The sequence below is a fragment of the Amblyraja radiata genome, chromosome 24, assembly GCF_010909765.2.
Source record: "Amblyraja radiata isolate CabotCenter1 chromosome 24, sAmbRad1.1.pri, whole genome shotgun sequence".
Lineage (NCBI taxonomy): Eukaryota > Metazoa > Chordata > Chondrichthyes > Rajiformes > Rajidae > Amblyraja > Amblyraja radiata.
In genome coordinates, this window is record NC_045979.1 from 924785 (window position 1) to 948691 (window position 23907).

The 23907-nt window shown below is 51.8% G+C and overlaps 1 protein-coding gene and 1 non-coding gene across 2 annotated transcripts in view; both read right to left on the reverse strand.

The window, feature by feature from the left end:
- kirrel1 (kirre like nephrin family adhesion molecule 1) overlaps positions 1-23907 on the reverse strand; it is a 162754-nt gene that overhangs the window by 93981 nt on the left and 44866 nt on the right. Inside the window, exons 4-5 of the mRNA XM_033042244.1 lie at positions 7663-7820; positions 2425-2575 (exon numbers count right to left, since the gene is read on the reverse strand). Of these exons, the coding sequence (XP_032898135.1) occupies positions 2425-2575; positions 7663-7820 (309 nt within the window). The remainder of the gene's footprint in view (positions 1-2424; positions 2576-7662; positions 7821-23907) is intronic.
- LOC116987117 lies at positions 4517-4618 on the reverse strand. Its single transcript, XR_004415650.1, has one exon. It is a non-coding gene; the product is annotated as a U6 spliceosomal RNA (small nuclear RNA).

Below are 23907 nucleotides of genomic sequence, written 5' to 3' on the forward strand. Positions count from 1 at the left end.
ATGTTGTTCCATTGTTTAAAAAGGGTTCTAAGAGTAAACCTAGCAATTATAGACCTGTTAGTTTGACTTCAGTGGTGGGCAAATTAATGGAAAAGATACTTAGAGATAATATATATAAGCATCTGGATAAACAGGGTCTGATTAGGAACAGTCAACATGGATTTGTGCCTGGAAGGTCATGTTTGACTAATCTTCTTGAATTTTTTGAAGAGGTTACTAGGGAAATTGACGAGGGTAAAGCAGTGGATGTTGTCTATATGGACTTTAGTAAGGCCTTTGACAAGGTTCCTCATGGAAGGTTGGTTAAGAAGGTTCAACTATTGGGTATAAATGCAGGAGTAGCAAGATGGATTCAACAGTGGCTGAATGGGAGACGCCAGAGGGTAATGGTGGATGGTTGTTTGTCGGGTTGGAGGCAGGTGACTAGTGGGGTGCCTTAGGGATCTGTGTTGGGTCCTTTGTTGTTTGTCATGTACATCAATGATCTGGATGAAGGTGTGATAAATTGGATTAGTAAGTATGCAGATGATACCAAGATAGGAGGTGTTGTGGATAATGAAGAGGATTTCCAAAGTCTACGGAGTGATTTGGGCCATTTGGAAGAATGGGCTGAAAGATGGCAGATGGAGTTTAATGCTGATAAATGTGAGGTGCTACACCTTGGCAGGACAAATCAAAATAGGACGTACATGGTAAATGGTAGGGAATTGAAGAATGCAGTTGAACAGAGGGATCTGGGAATAACCGTGCATAGTTCCTTGAAGGTGGAATCTCATATAGATAGGGTGGTAAAGAAAGCTTTTGGTATGCTAGCCGTTATAAATCAGAGCATTGAGTATAGAAGCTGGGATGTAATGTTAAAATTGTACAAGGCATTGGTGAGACCAAATCTGGAGTTTGGTGTACAATTTTGGTTGCCCAATTATAGGAAGGATGTCAACAAAATAGAGAGAGTACAGAGGCGATTTACTAGAATGTTGCCTGGGTTTCAACAACTAAGTTACAGAGAAAGGTTGAATAAGTTAGGTCTTTATTCTCTGGAGTGCAGTAGGTTAAGGGGGGACTTGATAGAGGTTTTTAAAATGATGAGAGGGATAGACAGAGTTGATGTGGACAAGCTTTTCCCTTTGAGAATAGGGAAGATTCAAACAAGAGGACATGACTTCAGAATTAAGGGACAGAAGTTTAGGGGTAACATGAGGGGGAACTTCTTTACTCAGAGCGTGGTAGCTGTGTGGAATGAGCTTCCAGTGGAAGTGGTGGAGGCAGGTTCGTTGATATCATTTAAAAATAAATTGGATAGGCATATGGATGAGAAGGGAATGGAGGGTTATGGTATGAGTGCAGGCAGGTGGGACTAAGGGAAAATAAGTTGTTCGGCACGGACTTGTAGGGCCGAGATGGCTTGTTTCCGTGCTGTAATTGTTATATGGTTATATGGTTATAGGTAAGATCCCAGGTGGGATTAACCAGGACCAAAGTGGCGATCTGTTGGAAAGGTCAATGAGCACTTCTCATCCACAGTTACCAAGGAGACGGACGTAGTAATTGCAGGTTTCAGGGAGGGGACAGGGATATTCTGGGGCTTGGGAACTTTAAAAAGGAGGTATTAGGCGTCTTAGAATGTATACAGTGAATGATTCCCCAGTGCTGATGAGCAGACTCCCAGGCTGCTGTGGGAGATTGTGCCTCTGACCAAGATATTTCCATCTTTGCCGGCCACGGCCAAGGTGCCAGGTGATGGGATCCAGGGAAGGCTGGCCAATGGGACCCAAAATGAGTTTGTTGATAGGAGGCGAAGGGTGAATGTGGAGAACTATTGTTATGATGCGGATTGCGTGATTGGAGGTGTACGGTGGGCATCACTTTGTAGCTGATATTTAGTAATGACAGGCATGAATGGGGAGGCACATTTGCTACATCGGATGGCACGGTGGCACAGGTGGTACAGTTACTGCCTCACTGCAGCTGACAGACAGGTAGCCTCCTGACTGGTGTAAGATCTGTGTAGACACATGATCTGCTTCTTCCAAGTCTGTGTGGAGTTTACACCTTCTCCCCGTCACTCCAGGATGCGCCGGCTATGACATAGATGTGCGGGTGCATGGGCTAATTGACATCTGTAAATTGCCTCTAGTGTATGGGTAGTGGATGTGAAAGTGGGATCTAGTGGAATAGTGTGAAAGGGTGATCGATGGTCGGCGTGGACTCAGTGGAGTGAACCACCTGTTTCCATTCTGTCTCGTCATCAATTCAATCAATCAAGTCTACAGATGAACGTTGCTGGTGCTGGTGGTAGTGAAGAGGGCAAATGGGATCAGTCTAGATGAATGTTGGCATGGGGAAATGGCCAAAAGCCAGTTTACATTCCCCCTCTCTCACTCATTCATCTCCCCCACCCCACCGCCACCTCCCCCCACGTACGGTGCACGTTGAGTCGCACTGTTGTCTCCTTGCCCCCCGGCAGAGCCTTGTTGCTGCCACGACAGGTGTAGTGCCGTCCGATATCCAGGTCAGTCGGGCTGATAGTCAGGATGCTGGTGGTGGTTTCCCGCTTCCCATCATCCATCACCGTCTGTCAGGCAGAGATAAGGATGAGAGGGAGTAGAGTGGGGGGGAGGGGGTAGAGTGGGGGAGAGGGAGAGAGACAGGGGGGAGAGAGAGAAGGGGGGAGAGAGAAGGAGGGGAGAGAGAAGGAGGGGAGAGAGAAGGAGGGGAGAGGGGAGGAAGGGAAGGAGGGGAGAGAGGGAGGGAGAGAGGAGAGAGGGGAGAGAGGAGAAGGGGGGAAGGAGAAGGGGTGAGAGAGAGAGAAGTGGTGATGAGAGAGAAGGGGAGAGAGAGAAGGAGGGGGAGAGAAGGAGGGGAGAGGAGAAGAGGGGGAGAGAGAAGGGGGGAAGAGAGAAGGGGGGAGAGAGGAGAAGGGGGGAGAGAGAGAGAGAAGGGGAGAAATTGAAGGGGGAGAGAATGAAAGGAGAGGGAAGGGGGTGAAGACAGGGGGAAGGCAGGAGTGAAGGGACAGGAGGGATGAGAGGGGGTAGAATGGGGGGAGGGAGAGAGAGGGGGGAGAGAGAGAGGGGGGAAGAGAGAGAGGGGGAAGAGAGAGGGGGGAGAGAGAGGGGGGAGAGAGAGGGGGAGGAGGGAGACCAGAGGGGGGGGGAGAGAGAGGGGGGAGAGAGAGGGGGAGAGAGTTCAATGTGAGAGAAAATGAAAGAGAGGGAAGGAAATGAGGCTGAGATAGGGAAGTGAGTGAGATACGCGGGTGAGGTGACAGGGAGATGTGAGAGAGGGTGAGGGTGGGGATGAGGGTGAGGGTGGGGATGAGGGTGAGGGTGGGGATGAGGGTGAGGGTGGGGATGAGGGTGAGGGTGGGGATGAGGGTGAGGGTGGGGATGAGGGTGGGGATGAGGGTGAGGGTGGGGATGAGGGTGAGGGTGGGGATGAGGGTGTGGGTGGGGATGAGGGTGAGGGTGGGGATGAGGGTGAGGGTGGGGATGAGGGTGGGGATGAGGGTGAGGGTGGGGATGAGGGTGAGGGTGGGGATGAGGGTGTGGGTGGGGATGAGGGTGGGGATGGAGGGTGAGGGTGGGGATGAGGGTGAGGGGTGGGATGAGGGGTGAGGGTGGGATGACGGTGAGGGTGGGGATGAGGGTGAGGGTGGGGATGAGGGTGAGAGTGGGGATGAGGGTGAGGGTGGGGATGAGGGTGAGGGATGGGGATGAGGGTGAGGGTGGGATGAGGGTGGGGATGAGGGGAGGGTGAGGGCATGAGGGTGAGGGTGGGGCTGAGGGTGGGGTGGGGATGAGGGTGAGGGTGGGGATGAGGGTGAGGGTGGGGATGAGGGTGAGGGATGAGGCGTGAGGGTAGGGGATGAGGGTGAGGGTGGGATGTAGGGTGATGGGTGGGTATGAGGGTGTGAGGGTGGGGATGAGGGTGAGGGAGGGGATGAGGGTGTGAGGGTGGATTGAGGGTGAGGGTGGGATGAGGGGTGAGGTGGGGATGAGGGTGTGAGCGGTGGGAGGAGGGGAGCGGGTGGCGCCAGATGGGCTGGTGGGGATGAGGGGGTGATGAGGTGAGGGGGGGGTATGAGGGTGAGGTGTGGGGAGTGAGGCTTGTGGGTGGGGATGAGGGTGAGGGTGGGGATGAGGGTGAGGGTGAGGGTGGGGATGAGGGTGAGGGTGAGGGTGGGGATGAGGGTGAGAGTGGGGATGAGGGTGAGAGTGGGGATGAGGGTGAGGGTGGGGATGAGGGTGAGGGTGGGGATGAGGGTGAGGGTGAGGGTGGGGATGAGGGTGTGAGTGGGAGGAAGGGAGTGAGAATGGGCGGAGGGTATGAAACATAGAAACATAGGTGCAAGAGTCGGCCATTCAGACCTCCGAGCCAGCACCGCCATTCAATGTGATAATGGCTGATCATCCCCAATCAATACCCCGTTCCTGCCTGCTCCACAAATCCCCTAACTCTGCTATCTTTAAGAGCCCTATCTAGCTCTCACTTGAAAGTATCCATAGAACCAACCAAAAATATGGAACGTTTCAGGAATTTGCGTGTCATCCTTGCGCTGGGGCAAATCTTCTCTGTATCGTTCCAATTTCGGTATATGTGCTGCCGAAGCGAGCACATTTACTAAATCCCTTGATACTTTTAGCCCTAAGATCTACTGTAAATCCAACACTCTCAAAAACATCCAGTAAATTGGCCTCCACTGCCTTCTGTGGCAGAGAATCCCACAGATTCACAACTCTCTGGGTGAAAATGTTTTCCTCATCTCAGTCCTAAATGGCCTACCCCTTATTCTTAAAATGTGTCCTCTGGTTCTGGACTCCCCCAACATCAGGAATTTTTTTCCTACATATAGCCTGTCCAATCCTTTAAGATTTTTATATGTTTCTATAAGATCCCCTTGCATCCTTCTAAATTCCAGCAAATACAAGCCCAGTTGACCCATTCTTTCATCAAATGACAGTCCCGCCATTCCAGGAATTAGCCTGGTGAACCTACGCTGCACTACCTCAATAGCAAGAATGTCCTACCTCAAATTAGGAGACCAAAATTGCACACAATACTCCAGGTGCGCTCTAACCAGGGCCCTGTACAACTGCAGTAGGACCTCCTTGCTTCTAAACTCAAATCCTCTCGCAATGAATGCCATTAGCTTTCTTCACTGCCTGCTGTACCTGCATGCTTACTTTCAGTGACTGATGTACGAGCATACCCAGGTCTCGTTGCACCTCGCCTATACCTAATCTGACACCATTCATGTGCTCACTTGGACCTACACCAACCTCATCTACTGTATCCGCTGTTCCACGTGTCAACTTCTCTACATCAGCGAGAGCAAGCGCAGGCTCAGCGATCGTTTCGTTGAACACCTCTGCTCAATCCGTCTTCACCTACCTGACCTCCCAGTGGCTCAGCACTTCAACTCCCCCTCCCATTCCCAATCTGACCTTACTGTTCTGGGCCTCCTCTATTGTCAGAGTGAGGCCCAGCGCAAATTGGAGGAACTGCACCTCAGCGGTATGAACATAGACTTCTTTAACTTCAGATATCCCTTGCTTTCTCTCTTCATCCCTTTCCCCTTCCCATTTCTCCCACTCGTGTTACTGTCTCCGCCTGCATTCTATCTTTGTCCCGCCCCCCTCCCCTGACATCAGTCTAACGAAGGGTCTCGACCCGAAACGTCGCCCATTCCGTCTCTCTAGAGATGCTGCCTCCCCCATTGTGTCTACCATTCAGATAATAATCTGCCTTCCTGTTCTTGCCACCAAAGTGGATAATCTCACATTTTTCCACATTATACTGCATCTGCCATGCATCTTCCTACTCACCCAACCTATCCAAGTCACCCTGCAGCCTCATAGCATCCTCATCACAGCTCACCCTGCTACCCAGGTTTGTGTCATCCACAAACTTGGAGATGTCACTCGTCTAAATCATTAATATATATTGTGTATATTTGGGGTCGTGGCATCGAGCTTTGACGCTCCACATTCTGCCTGCAACTCAGAAAATGACCTATTAATTCCTACTCTTTGCTTCCTGGTTGCCAACCAGTTCTCTATCCATGTCAATATCCTACCCCCCAATACCATGTGTACACTAATCTCTTGTGCGGGACCTTGTCAAAGGCTTTTTGAAAGTCCAGATACACCACATCTACTGGCTCCCCCTTATCATTTCTACTTGTTACATCCTCAAAAAATTCCAGAAGATTAGTCAAGCATGATTTCCCCTTCATAAATCCATGCTGACTTTGATCGATCCTGTTACTGTTTTACAAATGTAAATAACATCTTTAATAATCGACTCCAGCAACTTCCCCACTACCGATGTAAGGCTAACTGGTCCATAATTCCCCGTTTTCTCTCTCCCTCCTTTCTTAAAAGTGGAGTTACATTGGTTACCCTCCAGTCCTCAGGATCCTCCTTGAGTACTCTGGGATGCAGACCATCAGGCCCTGGGGATTTATCTGCCTTCAGGACCAGCAGTTTACCTAACACCATTTCCTGACTAATGTAGATTCCCTTCAGTTCATCCCTCCCACTAGATCCTCTGTCCCCTAGTATTTCTGGGAGATTGTTTGTGATTTCCTTAGTGAAGACAGAACCAAAGTACTCTGTTCTGCCATTTCCTTGTTTCCCATTATAAATTCACCTGTCTCTGACTGTAAGGGACCTACATTTGTCCACTAACCGTTTCCTTTTTACATACCTAAAGAAGTTTTTACAGTCAATGTTATATTCCCCACAAGCTTTCTTCATGCTCTTTTCACTCTCTCTTAATTAACCCCTTGTCCTCCTCTGTTAAGTTCTAAATTTCTCCCAGTCCTCTAGTTTGCCGCTTCTTCTGGTCAATTTATAGCCTCTTGCTTGGATTTAACACCATCCTTGATTTCCCTCGTTAGTCACGGTTGAGCCACTTTCTCCATTTTATTTTTCCGCTAGACAGAGATTTTCGGAGTTCATCCATGCGGTCTTTAAATCTTTAAATCTTTACCATAGCATCTCCACTGTCAACCCTTTAAGTAAAATTGGCCAGTCTATCCTAGCCAATTCCTGTCATACCTTCAAAGTCTCCTTTCTTCAAGTTCCGGACCCTAGTCTGTGAATTAACCATGTCACTCTCCATCCTAATGCAGAATTCCACCATACTATGGTCACTGTTGCCCAAGGGGCTTTGCACAACAAGATAGCTAACTAATCCTTCCTCATTATACAATACCCAGTCAAAGATGGCCTGCCCTCTAGTAGGTTCTTGTACATATTGGTTTAAAAAACATCCCGTATACATTCCAGGAAATCCTTGTCCTCAGTGCTGCTACCAATTTGGTTGGCCCAATCTACAGTATACTATACTTCGCTCCATAGATGCTGCTGCACCCGCTGAGTTCCCCCAGCAATTTTGTGTACCTACAGTATACTATATGTAGATTAAACTAACCCATGATAACTGCTACACCTTTGCTACACGCATCCCTGCTTATTGCCATCCCCAACCTCCCTACTGCTGTTTGGTGGTCTGAAGACAGAGTGGGGGGAAGGGTGTGAGAGTGGGGGGGGGGGGGGGGGGGGGGGGGGGGGAGACTGAGGGAGGGTGTGAGAGAGGTGAGCTGGATGGGAGATGGTGAGCGGAGGAGTTTGAGGACAGGAATGCAGAGCCAACCTTGGAGGTGGCCGCCCCATCCTGGGCAGCGCCGTCTCGATGCCAGACGATGTGTGCGGCCGGTTTGGCTCCACTGGCTCGGCAGGTCAGGTTGTATGTGGAGCCAGCCCTCAGCAAGATCTCTGGGCCTCCATCAATCACCGGCTCGTCGGGGGGAACTAGACACAGCAAGTGAAGAGAAGATGCAATGAGAGCAGCAGCAGCACAGATCGTCAACCCAGCTCTCACTGCCTTAGGCTTGACACAAATAGGTGGGCTCAGGGCTGGAGACATAGGGAGCGTTAAGGAAAGTTATCAGAGATACAGAGGGGTGTGGACAAAAAAGATAAGGAATGTTGTAGGAGCTGAAGAAAGCTACAGAGGGAGACACAAGGAACTGCAGATTCTGGTTTATCATTAAAAAAACAACGAGCTGGAGCAATTGTTTGCATCTAAAGGGTGGCACGGTGGCGCAGTGGTAGAGTTGCTGCCTGACAGTGCTGAGACCTGGCTTCAATCCTGACAAAAGGTGCTGTCCATACAGTGTTTGAATGTTCTCTACTTGACCTGCGTGGGTTTTCTCTGGGTGCCCCGGCTTCTCCCACACTCCAAAGACATATAGGTTTGTAGGATATTTGACTTTGGGGAAATTGTAAATGGTCCATATTGTGTAGGATAGTGCTAGGGTATGGAGTGGTCACTGGAATCGGTGGGACAAAAAGGTCTGGTTCTGTGCTGTATCTCTAAACTCAAAACTTTGTGGTCGAGGCAGCATCCCTGGAGGACATGGATAGGGCATGTAGCGGGTGGGATCCTTCTTCAGACTGAGGGTAGCATTGGGGAGAAAACTGGAAAAGAGTTGGGGGTGGGATAAAGTCCAGCAAGTGATAGGTGGAGCACAGGGAACAGATGGGGAAAGAGGGTGGTGGGTTTTACTGAAAATTGGAGATGGGTTGTAAACTACCCAGTGGAATACGAGGTGTTGTTCTTCCTGTTTGCGTGTGGCCTCACTCTGACAATGAACAGAAAGGTTTTATGGGAATGACAAACATAATATAGAACAGTGAAGAGAGGGTAAAGACAATAAGACTGCTTTGAAACTGGTATGGTTTGGGTGGGGTAGGGATGAGGAGAGGGTATTGGCAATGAGGCTCAACAAGACCATTGGCTGGACTAGAACGACCGTTGGCTGGACTTGGTGAGTCTTGAGTGCAGGTTTAAAAAGAGGGCAAGCCACCCACATAAGTCCTCCCCCACCCCTGGCTGCAGGTCGCTCGCCCCCCCCCCCCTCCGCACCAGCCCCCGAAAGCCCCCAACTGAAGCCGTCCCCCTCCCCCTGATGCAGGATGCTCACTCCCCGCCCTCCATGGCTCCGAAAGCCCCTGCCTGAAACCGTCCTCCTCCCCCAGCTCCAGTCCATTCTGCCCACAACACCCTTAAAAGCCAAATAAAAGTCCACAATGTCCTACTAGCCCTCCGGAAATCACATCCGTCCGGCCCAAGAAAAGTTATTTTGGCCCATAATGTCCATACTAGCCCTCCAGAAAGTTCCTTTGGCCCATAATATCCGCACTAGCCATCTGGAAACTGGTCCCTTCGGACCACAAGACCAGTACTATCCCTCCAGAAATCCCCCCCCCCCCACCGGCCACTGCCTGAAGCCCTCCACCTACCCCGGCTGCAGGACGGTCCCCCTCCCACTGGCCCGGACAGTCCCTGCCTGAAGCCATCCCCCTCCACAGGTTGCAGGACGCTCCCCCCACCCCACCACACAGGCACCTTCCAGCCCTCGCCTGAAGCCGTTTCCCTCCCCCTCCTTCAGGACGCTCTTTCTCCCCCCCACCCCCCTCCCCCCAGGGTCCCCGACAGCCCCCGCCTGGCCGTCCCCCTCCCCCGGCAGTAGGACGCTTTCCCCCCGGCCCCTAACAGCCCCCTCTTGAAGCCATCCCCCTCCCCCACTGCAGTACACTTCCCCCCCTCCCCCCCCACACCCACCGCATGAAGCCGGTGGGGAGCGCCAGAGATAGGCCACGACAGCGATAGGCAGTGGTAGGCCACAGCAGCGGTATGCTTCATCCTGCAGCTGGGGAGGGGGACGGTTAGAGGGGCAGTTACTAACCCTATGTGTGAGTGGTGGAATATTGCGTTGGGGAATGGGTTGCGTCGGGGGACCAGGCCTCCCGTGTGACTAGGACCCAACGGGTCCCACTTATTCTAGTATAATGATAAAACTCTCATCTTGTCCTCTTCCGGTTTGCGTTGTTTTTGACCATACACAATGGAGGGTTATGGTCTGAGCGCAGGTATATGGGACTAGGGGAGATTATGTGTTCGGCACGGACTAGAGGGGTCGAGATGGCCTGTTTCCGTGCTGTAATTGTTATATGGTTATATTATATGGTTATTTGCGCAAAAATGGTACCAGATAGCACTACGATTTTTCACCACCTTACTCGCCATTCTCCTGTGCTGCAAGTGCAACAAGTTTTGTTCCGATCGGTGGAATAGTACGAAAATTATGAAGGTTTAAAAATCGTCAAAACTGCCCCTTCCGGCACCCACAGTCAATCACCGTCTGCGAGGGAGCGGAGTGAGTAGAGTGTGTTGAGCGGGTGCGGGGAGAGCAGCGTGTGGAGTGAGCAGCGGGCGGGCTGCTTCTGCGGCGACCAGCACGATGTGCCAGAAGTCGCTGAGTGAGGCCGAAAGCTGAAGGTACAGGGTGAGGAGAGTGCGAGCTGAACCAGGCGACCACAACCCCCAACACATACCCCTCCACACACACCCCCCCCCCCCCCCCCCCCCCACACACACACACACTCTGACAGGCCCCGCCTGAAGCCGTCCCCCTCCCCCGGCAGCAGGATGCTTCCCCCTCCCCCAACGGCCCCCGACAGCCCCGCCTGAAGAACACAAAAGACGAAACACATACACACCTCCCCTCCCACTCCACACCACTGCCACACTGTGGTCCAAAGGAACTGGTTTCCAGAGGGCTAGTACAGATATTATGGGCCAAAGGGTCTTTTCTTGCACTGGTATAGGTGTTGTGTGCCAGAGAGCTAGTAGGACATTGTGAGCCAATAGGACTTTTATTGGGCTAGTACAGGTGTTGTGGGCCAAATGGACTGCAGCTGGGGACGGCTTCAGGTGGGGGCCAGCGAGGGGACTCTGCGCCGGGGAAGGGGACTGCTTTAGGTGGGGGCCGGTGGAGGGGAGGGGGAAGCGCCCTGCAGCTGGGGACAGGGACGGGGACAGTTTCTGGTAGGGAGCGTCCTGCAGCCCGGGAAGGGGAAGGCTTCAGGTGGGGCCTGTCGGGGCTGGTGGGAGCGCTGCCATGGCCCACCGCTGCTGTGGCCCACCTCTGTAGTGGCCCACCTCTGCCATGGCCCACCGCTCCCGCAGCCTATCGATGTAGTGCCCCACCGCTGCCATGGCCTACTGCTGCCGCTCCCCACAGACTTCAGGCGGGAATCTGGTGGGGAGCATCCTGCAGCTGGGGACGGTGGTGGGGCGGGGTCGTCCTGCAACTGGGGACCGGCGGGAGCATCCTGTAGCCGGTGGAGGGAGACGGCCAGGCAGGTGGCGGGAGTGTCCTGTAGCCGGGGACGGCTTTAGGCGGGGGCTGGTGAGGATGGGGTGGGGGAGGGGAAGCGCCTGCAGCTGGGGATGGGGACGACTTCAGGCAGGAACCAGCGTGCTGCGTCCTGCAGCCAGGGGATGGGGGTGGCTTCAGGCAGGGCCTGTCGGGGGCGGGGGGGGGGGGGGGGGGGGGGGGGGGGGGGTATGTAACGCTGCAATGGCCTACCGCTGGATCTGAAGGAAATCCATATTAGGCAGGAAATGGTGTTGGATAGACTGATGGGACTGAAGGCTGATAAATCCCCAGGGCCTGATGGTCTGCATCCCAGGATACATAAGGAAGTGGCTCTAGAAATCGTGCATGCATTGGTGATAATTTTCCAATGTTCTATAGACTCAGGATCATTTCCTGTGGATTGGAGGGTAGCTAATGTTATCCTACTTTTTAAGAAAGGCGGGAGGGAGAAAAGAGGGAATTATAGACCAGTTAGCCTGACATCGGTGGTGGGGAAGATGCTGGAGTCAATTATAAAAGATGAGATAGCTGAACATTTGGATAGCAGTAACAGGATCGGTCCGAGTCAGCATGGATTTACGAAGGGGAAATCGTGCTTGAAGATGTAACTAGGAAAATGCACAAGGGAGAGTCAGTGGATGTAGTGTACCTGGACTTTCAGAAAACCTTTGATAAGGTCCCACCTAGGAGATTAGTGGGTAAAATTAGGGGACATGGTATTGGGGGTAGAGTGCTGACATGGACAGAGAAGTGGTCGGCAGACAGGAAACAAAGAGTAGGGATTAACGGTTCCCTTTCAGAATGGCAGGCAGTGACTAGTGGGGTACCGCAAGGCTCGGTGCTGGGACCGCAGCTATTTACAATATACATCAATGGTTTGTATGAAGGGATTCAAAATAACATTAGCAAATTTGCAGATGACACAAAGCTGAGTGGCAGTCACTGAGAGTCACTGAGAGTAAGCATGCAGGTACAGCAGGCAGTGAAGAAAGCGAATGGCATGTTAACCATATAACAATTACAGCACGGAAACAGGCCATCACGGCCCTACAAGTCCGTGCCGGACAACTTTTTTCCCTTAGTCCCACCTGCCTGCAATCATACCATAATCCTCCATTCCCTTCTCATCCATATGCCTATCCAATTTATTTTTAAATGATACCAACGAACCTGCCTCCACTACTTCCACTGTAAGCTCATTCCACACCGCTACCACTCTCTGAGTAAAGAAGTTCCCCCTCATGTTACCCCTAAATTTCTGTCCCTTAATTCTGAAGTCATGTCCTCTTGTTTGAATCTTCCCTATTCTCAAAGGGAAAAGCTGATCCACATCAACTCTGTCTATCCCTCTCATCATTTTAAAGACCTCTATCAAGTCCCCCCTTAACCTTCTGCGCTCCAGAGAATAAAGACCTAAATTATTCAACCTTTCTCTGTAACTTAGTTGTTGAAACCCAGGCAACATTCTAGTAAATCTCCTCTGTACTCTCTCTATTTTGTTGACATCCTTCCTATAATTGGGCGACCAAAATTGTACACCATACTCCAGATTTGGTCTCACCAATGCCTTGTACAATTTTAACATTACATCCCAGCTTCTATACTCAATGCTCTGATTTATAAAGGCTAGCATACCAAAAGCTTTCTTTACCACCCTATCTATATGAGATTCCACTTTCAAGGAACTATACACGGTTATTCACAGATCCTTCTGTTCAACTGCATTCTTCAATTCCCTACCATTTACCATGTACGTCCTATTTTGATTTGTCCTGCCAAGGTGTAGCACCTCACATTTATCAGCATTAAACTCCATCTGCCATCTTTCAGCCCATTCTTCCAAATGGCCTAAATCACTCTGTAGACTTTGGAAATCCTCTTCATTATCCACAATACCCCCTATCTTGGTATCATCTGCATACTTACTAATCCAATTTACCACACCTTCATCCAGATCATTGATGTACATGACAAACAACAAAGGACCCAACACCGATCCCTGAGGCACCCCACTAGTCACCTGCCTCCAACCCGACAAACAACCATCCACCATTACCCTCTGGCTTCTCCCATTCAGCCACTGTTGAATCCATCTTGCTACTCCTGCATTTATACCCAACAGTTGAACCTTCTTAACCAACCTTCCATGAGGAACCTTGTCAAAGGCCTTACTAAAGTCCATATAGACAACATCCACTGCTTTACCCTCGTCAATTTCCCTAGTAACCTCTTCAAAAAATTCAAGAAGGCACAAATCCATGCTGACTGTTCCTAATCAGACCCTGTTTATCCAGATGCTTATATATATTATCTCTAAGTATCTTTTCCATTAATTTGCCCACCACTGAAGTCAAACTAACAGGTCTATAATTGCTAGGTTTACTCTTAGAACCCTTTTTAAACAATGGAACAACATGCGCAGTACGCCAATCCTCGGGGACTATTCCCGTTTCTAATGACATTTGAAATGTTGGTCTTTATAACACGAGGAATCGAATATAGGAGCAAAGAGGTCCTTCTGCAGTTGTACAGAGCCCTAATGAGACCACACCTGGAGTATTGTGTGCAGTTTTCGTCCCCTAATTTGAGGAAGGACATTCTTGCTATTGAGGGAAGAGACTAATCCGCATGGCGCTGAACGGCAGAAGAGATCGAACTGCGCACGTGCGGTTTTTAAGATTTTTAAAACCTCGCTAACTTTTACAATATTCAACCGATCGGAATGAAACTTGATACAATTGCAGCATAAGAGACCAGTGAGTGAACTGGCGGAAAATCGTAGTGCTGTCGCGAACCATTTTTGCGCAAATAGAAAGACCGGACAAACTGGAAGATAACAAGATTAGAGTTTTAGATAGATAGATAGACAGACAGACAGACAGACAGACAGACAGACAGACAGACAGACAGACAGACAGACAGACAGATAGATAGACAGACAGACAGACAGATAGACACAAAAAGCTGGAGTGACTCAGCAGGACAGGCTGCATCTCTGGAGAGAAGGAATGGGTGACAGGTCGAGACCCTTCTTCAGACTGGTATATGACAAGTGTTCACGAGCATGAGAACAAGATTCTCTATGCTGTATCTTCCCGTTTGCTCTTATCTATTGTACTCGAGTTAGAACTAATTGTATCCATAACATAGAACAGTATAACACAAGAACACGCACTTTCACCCACAATGTCTGTGTCGAACATGATGCCCAGGATCGCCTCTTGTTTTACCCGAAACGTCACCCATTCCTTCTCACCAGAGATGCTGCCTGTCCCACTTTGGCATCTTTGTATCCAAAGAGATGCAAAATGCCGGAGTAACTCCGTGGGACAGTGGGACAGGCAGCATAGAAACAGAGAATAAGTGCAGAAGGAGGCCATTTGGGCCAGAGGGATCTAGGAATAACTGTGCATAGTTCCCTGAAGGTGGAATCTCATGTAGATAGGGTGGTGAAGAAAGCTTTTGGTGTGCTGGCCTTTATAAATCAGAGCATTGAGTATAGAAGTTGGGATGTAATGTTAAAATTTTACAAGGCATTGGTGAGGCCAATTCCGGAGTATGGTGTACAATTTTGGTCGCCTAATTATAGGAAGGATGTCAACAAAATAGAGAGAGTACAGAGGAGATTTACTAGAATGTTGCCTGGGTTTCAGCAACTAAGTTACAGAGAAAGGTTGAACAAGTTAGGTCTTTATTCTTTGGAGCGCAGAAGGTTAAGGGGGGACTTGATAGAGGTCTTTAAAATGATGAGAGGGATAGACAGAGTTGACGTGCATAAGCTTTTCCCATTGAGAGTAGGGAAGATTCAAACACGAGGACATGACTTGAGAATTAAGGGACAGAAGTTTAGGGGTAACATGAGGGGGAACTTCTTTACTCAGAGAGCTGTGTGGAATGAGCTTCCAGTGGAAGTGGTGGAGGCAGGTTCGATTTTATCATTTAAAAAATAAATTGGATAGGTATATGGATGGGAAAGGAATGGAGGGTTATGGTCTGAGTGCAGGTAGATGGGACTAGGGGAGAATAAGTGTTCGGCACGGACTAGAAGGGCCGAGATGGCCTGTTTCCGTGCTGTAATTGTTATATGGTTATATGGTTATATGGAGATAGCACGGCCATTCATTGTGATCATGGCTAATTATCCACAATCAGTAACCCATGCCTGCCATATCCCTTGATTCCGCTAGCCCCTAGAGCTCTATCTAACTCTATTTTAAATTCATCCAGAGAATTGGCCTCTTCTGCATTCTGTGGCAGAGAATTCCACAAATTCCAAACTCTCTGGGTGAAATTCTTTTTTTCTCATCTCAGTTTTAAATGGCCTCCCCTTTATTCTTAGACTGGGGCCCCTGGTTCTGGACTTCCCCAACAATGGGAACATTTTTCCTGCATCTAGCTTGTCCAGTCCTTTTATAATTTTATACATTTCTATAAGATATCCCCTCATCCTTCTAAATTCCAGTGAATACAAGCCCAATCTTTCCAATCTTTGACAGTCCCGCGATCCCAGGGATTAACCTTGTGAACCTACGCTGCACTGCCTCGATAGCAAGGATGTCCTTCCTCAAATTAGGAGACCAAAGCTGCGCACAATACTTGAGATGTGGTCTCACCAGGGCCCTGTACAACTGCAGAAGAACCTCCACTCAAATCCTCTTGTTGTACAGGCCAACGTGCCATTATTTTAACATGGTGGTGGGTATGTCACCACGGTTTTGTTTTTTTTTTGGTTTTTGTATCATGTTGACATTAAATAAATTATTTTTTGATTTAAAAAAAACAAACAAAAAAAACATGGCGTACAAGGATACCCAGGTCTCGTTGCACTTTCCTTTTTCCTAATCGGACACCATTGAGATAATAATCTACCTCCTTGTTCTTGCCGCCAAAGTGGATAACCTCACATTCATCTACATTATACTGCATCTGCCATGCATCTGCCCACTCACTCAACCTGTCCAAGTAACCCTGCAACCTCCAAGCATCCTCTTCGCAGTTCACACTGCGACCCAGCTTTGTGTCATCTGCAAATATGCTAGTGTTATTTTTAATCCCATCATCTAAATCATTAATATATATTGTAAATAGTTGCGGCCCCAGCACCGAGCCTTGTTGCACTCCGCTCTGACAGGGACACATTTCTTCCTAATCTTTGTTTCGTGTATGCCAACCAATTCTCTATCCATGTCAATACCTTACCCCCAATACCATGTGCTCTACTTTTGCCCACTAACCTCCTGTGTGGGACCTTATCAAAGGCTTCCTGAAAGTCCAGATACATTACATCCACTGGATCTCCTTCATCCATTTTACTTGTCAAAATCTCAAAAAATTCCAGAAGTTTAGTCAAGTAGGATTTCCACTTTATAAATCCATGCTGACTTGGACCAATCCTTTTACTGCTATCCAAATGCCCCATTATTACTTATTTTATAATTGACTCCAGCATCTTTCCCACCACCGATGTCAGGCTAACTGGTCTGTAATTCCCCGTTTCCTCTCTCGCTCCTTTCTTGAAAAGTGGGATAACATTAGCTACCCTCCAATCCACAGGAACTGATCCTGAATCTATTGAACATTGGAAAATGATCATCAATGCATCCACAATTTCTTGAGTCACCTCCTTGAGTACCCTGGGATGCAGACCATCAGGCCCAGGGGATTTATCATCCTTCAGTTCCATCAGCCTACCGAATAATATTTTTAGCCTAATGCAAATTTCCTCTGTCTCCCTAGATCCTCTGTCCTCCAGCACATCTGTGAGATTGAGGGGGGATCTTATAGAAACTTACAAAATTCTTAAGTGGTTGGACAGGCTAGATGCAGGAAGATTATTCCCGATGTTGGGGAAGTCCAGAACAAGGGGTCACAGTTTAAGGATAAGAGGAAAGTCTTTTAGGACCGAGATGAGAAAATCATTTTTTACACAGAGAGTGGTGAATCTGTGGAATTCTCTGCCACAGAAGGTAGTTGAGGCCAGTTCATTGGCTAGATTTAAGAGGGAGTTAGATGTGGCCCTTGTGGCTAAAGGGATCAGGGGGTATGGAGACAAGGCAGGTATGGGATATTGATTTGGATGATCAGCCATGATCATATTGAATGGCGGTGCAGGTTCGAAGGGCCAAATGGCCTACTCCTGCACCTATTTTCCATGTCTATGTTTCTATGAGATTGTTTGTGTCTTCCATAGTGAAGACAGAACCAAAGTACCTGTTCAGCTCTTCTGCCATTTCCTTGTCCCCCATAATAATGACCCCTGTTTCTGCCTTCAAGGGACCCACTTTTTTCTTTACTAATCTTTTTCTCTTAACATCTCTGGCAAAAATGAATGGGTGACAATTTGTACCCTTCTCTCTGGAGATGCTACCTGTCCTGCTGAATTACTCCAGCATTTTGTGTCTATCTTCGGTAAACCAGCATCTTCAGTTCCTTCCTGCACCTCCTTGGTATCCAGCAGTCCTGCGCTTGCTCCCCCTCCACAACAAGGATAGTTCCCTGGTCTGTACCTTTCACCCCACAATGGTCTCCGTCCAGCAAACCATTCTCCAACGTTTCCATCACCTAAAGGGCCTGTCCCACTGTACGAGCTAATTCAAGAGTTCTCCTCAGTCTCCCCTGATTCGAACTCGGAGAATTACGGTAATAGCCGCTCGTAGGTACTCGGGGCTCTCGTGGACATTTTTCAACATATTGAAAGATCTTCACGAGTCTTCACGAGCTTACCGCGTTTCCCGAGTACCTGCCACTAGCGTTACGAACCGCTAAGAGACGTCCTGAGCTCCGACGTACCCGTTACGTACATTCTACGTGCTTACCACGAGTTTGACTTTTTTTTTAAACTCGGAATAGCTTTAGAATTACCTCGTACAGTGGGACAGGCCCTTTAGATGTGATCCCACCAGTCACATCTTTCACTCCCTCCCCCCTTTTCGCTTTCAATCAAGACTACTATCGCTGTAACCCCTTGGCTCTCTCTTCCTTTCCCACCCAAACCACCCACTCCTGATGTACATAAATATCCTCCAACCCTGCCTATTGCAAAGATTCACACACTCTGCCCATAATCATGCTCCTCCCTTCAGTCTATATCCCCTGGCTTCACATTTCACATTTCACATCTCTTCCATTGCCTCCTTCCAGCTTTCTCTCCCCCTTATTACAATCAAACTAAAGAGGAATCCCAACCCAAAACATCACCTATCCATGTTTTGCAGAGATGCTGCCTGACCAGCTGATTTCTTCCAGCATTTTGTGGGGTGTTTCGAGTTTACAGAGGAAGGTGGTTGTTAGGTTTACAGAGATAGATAGCGGTCAGTATTGGGGCTGAAGGGGTTCCAGGATTGGGGAATTATAGTGTTGGGGCAGGAAGGGCTTACAAACATTGGGAGGGGTATAGGTGCTGGAGTGGGTGCTGGAGTGGGGTGGAGTGGGGTGGGGTGGGGTGGGGTAGGGTAGGGTGGGGTGGGGTGGGGGGGGGGGGGGAGGGGGGGTGGGGGGGGGGGGGGGGGGGGGGGTGGGGGGGGGGGGGGGGGGGGAGGGGGGGGGGGGAGGGGGAGGGGGGCGTAGGGGGGGGAGGGGGGGGGAGAGGGTAGGGGGAGTAGGGGGGGGGAGGGGGGGGGGGGGGAGGGGGGGTGGGGTAGGGGGGTGGGGGGGGGTGAGGGTGGGGGGGGGGGGAGGGGGGGGGGGGCGGAGGGGGGGGGTGGGGGGTAGGGGGGGGGGGGGAGGGGGGGGAGGGGGGGGGGGGGGGGGGGGTAGGGGGGGGGGGGGGGGGAGGGGGAGGGGGGGGGGGGGGGGGGGGGGGGGAGGGGGGGGTGGGGGTGTGGGGTAGGGGGGGGGGGGGGGGGGGGTGGGTGGGGGGGGGGGGGGGTGGGGGAGGGGTGGGGGGGGGGGGGGGTGGGGGGGAGGGGGGGGGGGTGGGTAGGGGGGGGTAGGGTGGGGGGGGGGGTAGGGTAGGGGGGGTAGGGGTGGGTAGGGTGGGGTAGGGGGGGTAGGGTAGGGGGGGTAGGGGGGGGGGTGGGGTAGGGGGCGGGGGGGGGGGTAGGGGGGGGGAGGGGGGGGTAGGGGGGTGGGAGGGTAGGGGGGAGGGGGGGGGGGGAGGGGGGGTAGGGGGGGTGGGGGGGGGGGGAGGGGGGTGGGGGGGGGGAGGGTGGGTGGGGTAGGGAGGGGGGTAGGGGGGGGGGGGGAGGGTAGGGAGGGGGGTAGGGTGGGGGGGGGGGGGGGGGGGAGGGGGGGGGGGGGGGGTAGGGGGGGGGGGGGGAAGGGGGGAGGGGGGGGGGGGTGGGGGGGCGGGGGAGGGAGGGGAGGGGGGGGGGGGGGGGGGGGAGGGGGGAGGGGGGGGGGGGAGGGGGGAGGGGGGGGGGGGGGGGAGGGGGGCGGGGGGGGGGGAGGGGGGGGGGGGAGGGGGGAGGGAGGGGGGGGAGGGGCGGGGGGGGGGGGGGGGGGGGGGGGGGGGAGCGGGGGGGAGGGGAGGAGAGGGGGGGGGGGAGGGGAGGGGGGGAGGGGGGGGGAGGGGGGGGGGAGGGGGGGGAGGGGGAGGGGAGGGGGGGGGAGGGGGGGAGGGGGGGGGGAGGCGGAGGGAGGGGAGGGGGGGGGAGGGGGGGAGGGGGGGAGGGGGGGGGGGGAGGGGGGGGGGGGGGGGGTAGGGGGGGGGAGGGGTGGGGGGGGAGGGGGGGGAGGGAGAGGGGGGGGGAGGGGGGGGAGGGGGGAGGGGGGGGAGGGGGGGGGGGGAGGGGGAGGGGGGGGGGGGGGGAGGGGAGGGGGGGTGGGGGGGGGGGGGGGGTAGGGGGGGGAGGGGGGGGGGGGGGTGGGAGGGGGGGGGGGGGGGGCGGAGGGGGGGGGGAGGGGGGGGGGGGGGGGGGGGTAGGGTGGGGGGAGGGGGGGGGGGGAGGGGGAGGGGGGGGGAGGGGGGGGGGGGGGAGGGGAGGGGGGGGGGGGGAGGGTGGGGGGGAGGGGGGGGGGGGGGGTAGGGGGGGTAGGGGGGGGGAGGGGGGGGAGGGGGGGGGAGGGTAGGGTAGGGGGGGGAGGGGGGGGTAGGGGGAGGGTAGGGGTAGGGGGGGTAGGGGAGGGGAGGGGGGGGAGGGTAGGGTGGGGGAGGGGAGGGTAGGGGGGGGGGAGGGGGGGGGGAGGGGGGGGGTGAGGGTAGGGGAGGGGGGGGGGGGGGGTAGGTAGGGTAGGGTAGGGTAGGGTAGGGTAGAGTAGGATAGGGTGGGGTAGGGTAGGGTAGGGTGGGGTAGGGTAGGGTAGGGTAGGGTAGGGTGGGGTGGGGTAGGGTAGGGTGGGGTAGGGTGGGGTGGGGTAGGGTAGGGTAGGGTGGGGTAGGGTAGGGTAGGGTGGGGTGGGGTAGGGTAGGGTGGGGTGGGGTAGGGTAGGGTGGGGTGGGGTAGGGTGGGGTAGGGTAGGGTGGGGTAGGGTAGGGTGGGGTAGGGTGGGGTAGGGTGGGGTAGGGTGGGGTAGGGTGGGGTAGGACAGGCTGAGCCAGCCTGCAAAACCTAACTTCAAGGTCAGCAGTGGAGCAAGTGCGGGGATTGGCTGCCAAATCTAAATTAGTTAATTGGTAAATTAATTAATTAGTAAATTTGTTAATTGATCAGCAAAGAAAAGTAGGGCTTGGCGAGAGGCGTAGCCTTGTTGAGGTAAAGTGTGAGTCTTTGGCAAGGTGGCTACACTTGAATTGGTTCTGCGTGTGTCCGATATTTAAACTGTTGACATATTACAGTGCAGAAAAAGGCAGCAGAGAAGGGAATAGGTTTCACTCAACTCTGAGAGTGTCTCATTTGTAATTCATGATTTTGTCCAGTGAAGTAATGGCAGGCAAGTTGTTACAGTGTCTCTCCTGCAGGATGTGGAAAGTCAGGGACACTGCTGGTGTCTCTGACAACTACACCTGTGGAAATTGTGTCCAGGTGCAGCTCCTGAAGGACCGTGTTAGGGAACTGGAGCAGCAACTGGATGCTCAGGACCATCCGGGAAACCGAGCGTTTCCTGGACAAGACCTGCAGTGAGGTTGTCACACTGAGGATACAAGAAGAGAGAAGGTGGGTGACAACGAGGACGAGAAGTAAACATGGGCTGCAGGAACCCCCGGTGGCTGTACCTATTGAAAACAGGTACAACCTATTTGGAGCTGTCGGAGCGGACGACATGACAAGATTGAGTGGCAGCCAGGGCTGTGATTCCAACCCTGGTGCTGAGGCTCAACGGGGAAGAGTGACGTCAGGCAGAGCCGTTGTAGTGGTGGGGGACACGATAGTCAGAGGTGTGGACAGGAGATTCTGCGGCAGCAGCGAGACTCCAGGATGGTTGTTGCCTCCCTGGTGCAAGGGTCCAGGACGTGTCGGAGCGGCTGTACGGCATCCTCAAGCGTGAGGGGGAGCAGCCGGTGGTTGTTGTGCATGTTGGCACAAATAATATAGGTAGAAAGAGGAAGGAGGTTCTGTAACATGAGTTTACAGAACTGGATAAAAGACTGAAAAGCAGGATCTCCAGGGTAGTGATCTCAGGATTGCTTCCAGTACCTCGTGCTAGTGAAGTTAAGAACAGGAAGATAGGGGAAATGAATTTGTGGCTGAGGAGTTGGTGTAGGGGGCAAGGATTTAGATTTCTGGATCATTGGGATCTCTTCTGGGGCAGGGGTGACCTGTACAAAAGGGACAGGTTGCACCTTAACTGGAGGGGGACCAATATCCTAGCAGTTAGAAGAAGGGTCTCGACCCGAAACGTCACCCATTCCTACTCTCCAGCGATGCTGCCTGTCCCGCTGAGTTATTCCAGCATGTTGTGTCTTTCTTCGATTTAAACCAGCATCTGCAGTTCTTTCTTACACATCCTAGCGGGCAGGTTTGCTGATGCAACACAGAAAGGTTTACACTAGATTTTCAGGGGGGGGGGGGGGTCTCGTACAGGACAGAGGCACATGAGAGGCTAGATGTTGGTATGGAGGGTGTTGTGGGAAAGGTTAGTGGACAGAATAGGCTTGGTTTAAACTGCATGTATTTTAATGCAAGGGGCTTGACGGGTAAGGCAGGTGAGTTTAGGGCATGGATAGATACAAGCGACTGGAACATTGTAACCATGACTGAATACTAGTTAACGGAGGGGCAGGACTGGCAGCTCAAGTTCCGGGGTACAGGAGCTTCAGGGGAGACAGTAGTGATGAAAAAGAGGAGGGGGGGGGGGGTTGCATTGTTGTTTAAGGAGGATATCACGGCAGTGATCAGAGGTGACATTACGGACGCTTTGTCTAGTGAGGGTGGAGCTAAGGAACAAGGGTGGTCACCTTGTTGGAGGTGTACTACAGACCCCTGAATAGTCAACGGGAATTCGAAGAACAAATATGCCAGGAGATTGCAGACAACTGCAGGTCAAATAAGGTTGTTGTAGTAGGGGACGGGGACATCCATCTCATCCTCCAGCTTGGAGCACGTCCCTTTTGACCTTTTTGATGGCCTTACCAAGGTCGTATCTGGACTTCTTGTAGACCACTGTATCATCAGACATGAATGCCCAGTGTCTGGTCTTCAGAAGAGTGCGGATCTCAAAGTTCATCCAAGGCTTCTGATTGGGAAACACACGGAAGGTTTTTGTATGGATGCCATCAGGGATGTTGAACAAGGGCAGGACCTACACTGTAAATGGTAGGTCTCAAGATAGTGTTCTAGAGCAGAGGGATCTCGGAGTACAGGTGCTTAGTTCCTTGAAAGTCGAGTCACAAGTAGATAAGGTGGTCAAAAAAGCTTTTGGAATTTTGGCCTTCATCAGTCAGAGTATTGAGTATAGAAGTTAGGAGGTCATGTTGCAGTTGTACAAGACATTGGTGAGACGGCATTTAGAATATTGCGTTCAGTTCTGGGCGCCATGTTAAATGATATTGTCAATCTTGAAACATATAACATATAACAATTACAGCACGGAAACAGGCCATCTCGGCCCTACAAGTCCGTGCCGAACAACTTTTTTCCCTTAGTCCCACCTGCCTGCACTCATACCATAACCCTCCATTCCCTTCTCATCCATATGCCTATCCAATTTATTTTTAAATGATACCAACGAACCTGCCTCCACCACTTCTACTGGAAGCTCATTCCACACCGCTACCACGCTCTGAGTAAAGAAGTTCCCCCTCATGTTACCCCTAAACTTCTGTCCCTTAATTCTGAAGTCATGTCCTCTTGTTTGAATCTTTCCTATTCTCAAAGGGAAAAGCTTGATCACATCAACTCTGTCTATCCCTCTCATCATTTTAAAGACCCCCCTTAACCTTCTGCGCTCCAGAGAATAAAGACCTAACTTATTCAACCTTTCTCTGTAACTTAGTTGTTGAAACCCAGGCAACATTCTAGTAAATCTCCTCTGTACTCTATTTTGTTGACATCCTTCCTATAATTGGGCGACCAAAATTGTACACCATACTCCAGATTTGGTCTCACCAATGCCTTGTACAATTTTAACATTACATCCCAGCTTCTATACTCAATGCTCTGATTTATAAAGGCTAGCATACCAAAAGCTTTCTTTACCACCCTATCTATATGAGATTCCACCTTCAAGGAACTATGCACGGTTATTCCCAGATCAACTGTATTCTTCAATTCCCTACCATTTACCATGTACGTCCTATTTTGATTTGTCCTGCCAAGATGTAGCACCTCACATTTATCAGCATTAAACTCCAT